The sequence below is a fragment of the Zingiber officinale genome, chromosome 5A (genome assembly GCF_018446385.1).
Source record: "Zingiber officinale cultivar Zhangliang chromosome 5A, Zo_v1.1, whole genome shotgun sequence".
Taxonomy (NCBI): Eukaryota; Viridiplantae; Streptophyta; class Magnoliopsida; order Zingiberales; family Zingiberaceae; genus Zingiber; species Zingiber officinale.
The window spans coordinates 31,955,868-31,960,131 of record NC_055994.1 but is presented as its reverse complement, the minus strand read 5'-3'; the positions used below and the strand labels follow the sequence as shown (position 1 = coordinate 31,960,131).

The window sequence follows — 4,264 nt, the reverse complement described above, 5'->3', positions numbered from 1 at the left end:
CGTAGTCATCCTCTTTGTCACCCAACAAGAGAGCGTTTAACTTCTCGCGTTTCGGACAGTCCTTGGCAAAATGAGGGCCGTTGCATAGGAAACAGCCCTGATTCTTTGAGTTATCTTTCCCTCGACCCGCCAAATGTTCTGCTTTCCCTTTGCCATGGTTGTTCCCCAGGTCCTTCTTTTTAGCATCCTTCTTGCCTTCCTTCTTCCAATCTCCTTTCTTGTCCTTGCGAACAAAATTGGACTTGGAAGACGAAGATACATTCAGATTTTCCTTGCTCATGCGAAGGTCCACCAAGGCATCGGCAGCAGCAATTGCACTAGGCAAATCCCTCACATTTTGCCTACGAAGTTCAACCTGCGCCCAAGGTTGTAAGCCATACAGGAAATTATACAATTTGTCCTCCTCGGACATGTTCTGAATGTCCAGCATCAAAGAACTGAATTCTTTGACATAGTCTCGCACAGAACCGCTCTGTTTGAGACGCTTCAAGCCGTCGCGCGCAATCCAGGAAGTATTGCCAGGAAGGAATTGGTCCTTCATTTCCTTCTTCAACCGATCCCATGTATCAATCTTCTGTCGGCCCGCATTCGCATCATCCACCATGCGAGTCCGCCACCAGAGTTTCGCATCACCAATAAGGTACATGCTAGAGATTGTTACCTTTTCAGTTTCCGGCACTTTGGCAGCAACAAAGTACTGCTCCATGTCCCACAGAAAGTTCTCGAGTTCCTTGGCACTCCGCGTGCCTCCGAAAGACTTTGGTTCAGGAACTCTCACCAATGGACGTTGAGGCACCGCTTCGGAACTAGAAGCCATTGCTCTTCGCAGAACAATGATTTCGTAGCGAAGATCCTCGTTATTCTTCCGTATTTGCGCCATCTCTTCCATAAGAGATTCTTGGATATGCAATAGACTTCCCTCCAAGTTGAGGACCCTTGCCACCAGATCGCAAACGTCCTCTCCATCCGGCACCGCACCGAGCAAGGCTTCCACAACAGAAAGTCTTTCCCTTAGTTCGTGGCTACCACCAGCCATGAATTTGCGCTCTGATACCAGTTGTCACAGGGGTAAATTTTCACCTTTGAAACTCCTGCGCGGCAGTCAAGTTCCGCACTTGATTCAGCCTTCGAGTTGCACCACCAACGTGCTAGAGAATGCACAAGCCATGCACAAAGAAGACAAGCCAAACGTACAGGAAACTCCCAACCTTTTGTATTCACAAACAAAGGATTACAATGGCTCTCTTGGCAGAATGCTCATACAAAACTCTCTTGTGTCTTGCCTTTGCCACCCCCTTGCCTATTTATAATGCATAGGCAGGGTTGGTTTGGCAGTTTACAAGCAGTTGCATGGCAGTTGGCCCAACTGCCATGCCACATGTCCCAAACCGCCAGCCACCTCGTCGCTGCCTTGGCGCCATGTCAAAGCCAGCCTGCACCCTTGTGCTGTCCATGGTTCTGCTCCATGGGCTTGGGCCGAAACAGCCCATTTTGCTGCATCCTTCCGTATGCTGCATTGCATGCACCCGCTGCATGCCATGGCTCATGATTTCTCCGAGCCATGCTTGGCCAAATGCTCCGATTCCGCGCGTCCGCTTCTTCGCATCTGTTTGCCACCGCCAAGTCGACCTCCCGCTTGACTTGTGCTCGGACAGTGCCCGCGCACTGCCACTTGTCCACCCGCTGCTTGGCATGTCTTGCGCACATGCCCACTTTGCTGGATCCAAGGAGCAACGAGCCAATCCTTGCGCCCAGCCATGCCGTCAAGTCTAAGGGGCTAACACTAAGCCATCGTGACCGCTGGATGAAAGGAACCATCAGGTATTATATTCCAGTGGAAATCGCTTTACTTTCGTACTTAAGCCATCGTAAGATTTATTTATCACACGCAAAGTAATTCGTGTATTTCTTTTTTACATTATTCATTTCAGCTACGCACGTAACCATCCAAATCACCGGCCGGTCACTGGAACAGGGAAGCCGCCAAACGTGGTGCCGCCATGACCCGCAGCGGCTTTGCTTTGCGCAGGGTTGAGCCGAACGCCTCTTCCATATCGATCTCCTCCGGCGCTTCCCAGTCGAAACCATGGAAGAGATTCGCTAGGGCCAACAACACCATCGTCGTTCCCATCGTCGCGCCGGGGCACTTCCTCTTCCCCGCTCCGAAGGGTAAGATCTCTAGCTCACCCCTGCGGAGAACCTCGACCCTCTCCCCGTCTGCCGGGAGGTGCCTTTCCGGCCGAAATTCGTCTGCGTCATCCCCCCACACGCTCTTGTTCCTCCCCAACGCGTGCGCGTTGATGAACACCCGCGTCTTCGCCGGGATGTGGTACCCCATGAGCTCGGTGGCCTTCATGGACTCGCGGGGGAGTAGAAACGGCCCCGGAGGGTGGATCCGGAAGGTCTCCCGGACGATGCACCGGAGGTAGTTCAGATCTCCCAAGTCAGACTCTCGCACCATACGATCCCGTCCGACCACTCTGTCCAGCTCCTCCTGTGCCCGCTGCAGCAACTCTGGGTTCTTGATCGCCTCCGCCATCGCCCACTCGCTCACCACCGCAGAAGTATCAGTCGCCGCCGTGAATGTATCCAGCATTATGGCTTTAATCTTCCTATCATCCATCCGCTCCTCCTCTTCCTCCCCTGGCATGGAAAGAAGCACATCAACGAAGTCCCTGTTCGCGCCATACTCACCATCTGTTAGATTCTTTGCCTCAATGGCTTGCCTGTGTTCATCGATAACCCTTTGGAGGAACTCATCCAGCCTCCGGGAAACATCCCTAATCTTCTTCTCCGTCCCGACAAAGAAGGGGTCGACGAGCCACCTCCATAACGGCAGGTAGTCGCCGGGATAGACCAACCCCAGAAACCGGAACAGCTCGCGCGTGAGGTTCAACAGCTCATCTACCTCGGCTGGTCCGGCTCCTAAGTACCGCCTCCCCAGCAGCATCCTCGTCACGTTGTTCATCGTGAAGGCGCCGAGCACCTGGCTCACATCGATCATTTCCCCTTTGCACGCCTTCCCTCGCACATCGCGCATTAGGTGGAGCGCCTCCAGCGCCCTGTTCCCGGCGAAAGACTCGAAACGCCTGGCGGTGAGGAGGTGCTCGACGCAGGTCCGGCGCAGTCGCTTCCATTGCGGGCCCATCGGAGCGAAGGCGATGTCCCTGCCGCCATAGCTCAACTGGAAGGCGGACACCAACTTCGGGCGGGATGCGAAGAGGTCGTCCTGCCGGACGAGGATCTCGCGTACGACGGCCGGGTCGTCTGTGAGGATGGCGTCGACGGCGCCGAGGCGGAGATAGACAAGAGGGCCGTAGGAGGAGCAGAAGTAAGCCAAATCCTTGTGGGGAAGAAGTCCTAGCTGCGTCAGGTTACCGACGATCGGCCACCTTGCTGGGCCTGGTGGAAGCCTCAACTTGGAGACACGGCGCCTCTTCTCAGCAGCCCTTAGCAGAAGGGTGGCCATTAACATGAGAATTAGAACAAGAGGAATTGAGAATGAAATGCCTCCGATATTAGCCGTCTCCATTTCTTCTTATCTTGAAACAAGCTTGTAATGCTCTTTCCCTTCCAACTTCTCAACTGGATTGAGGTTCATATATAAAAATAATAATTACAGAGAAAGTATTAAATAATAATTGTGTTTATATTTTTCTAGGCTAACAAAAAAAACTTGAATATTAAATAATTATATTTTGTCCTACGATAGTCAAAATAAAAAACTTATTATTTTCCAGACTAATTAAAATTTAATTCTGCTTCTATTAATTGATGAACTGTCGTACTGCTGTAGCTTTGGACCTTCTCACACTTTTCTTTCTGTTTTTTCGCGGTACCTTATCAATTATATTTTATTCATTTCGATGGTGAAAATACATTGAGCGCGAGACAAGTAAACGGATGATAACGCTGTTCTCACGAGCGGTAAGCCCGCCACCCCTCCACTGTCTGTCCTAGCCTCTAGACATGAGAAATTTATTTTCTAGGTAAATGAACGCAGGTTGAATTCTTTTGATGCCGTCTATTTTATTCCGTCTTTAAATTCAGAGTTGTTATTAGAAGAATTTAATGGCCCATTTATTTAACAGGGTAAGGATTATTGAATTCTTCTCATCAGTACAATAAATCAGGATCTGATCCGCTAAAAATAAATTAGAGGATCCTTACTCGAATGAACCTAGTTTCCGTGTGATTACTTAATTACACCGTGGGACAAGTAAACAGTGCATATTATGCGTTTTATTTTATTTTGAAAAGAAAA

The 4,264-nt window shown here is 50.5% G+C and overlaps 1 protein-coding gene across 1 annotated transcript; it reads right to left on the bottom strand.

The window, feature by feature from the left end:
• Window positions 1–1,805: 1,805 nt before the first annotated feature.
• Window positions 1,806–3,577, bottom strand: LOC121980409 (cytochrome P450 703A2-like). The gene has a single exon (XM_042532430.1). The coding sequence runs from the start codon at window positions 3,530–3,532 to the stop codon at window positions 1,964–1,966; it is 1,569 nt and encodes a 522-aa protein (XP_042388364.1). The 5' UTR covers window positions 3,533–3,577; the 3' UTR covers window positions 1,806–1,963.
• Window positions 3,578–4,264: the final 687 nt, after the last annotated feature.

Bases quoted from the DNA above. Each gene is read 5' to 3' on its own strand.
- LOC121980409 (XM_042532430.1), bottom strand. From the start codon at position 3,532: ATGGAGACGGCTAATATCGGAGGCATTTCATTCTCAATTCCTCTTGTT.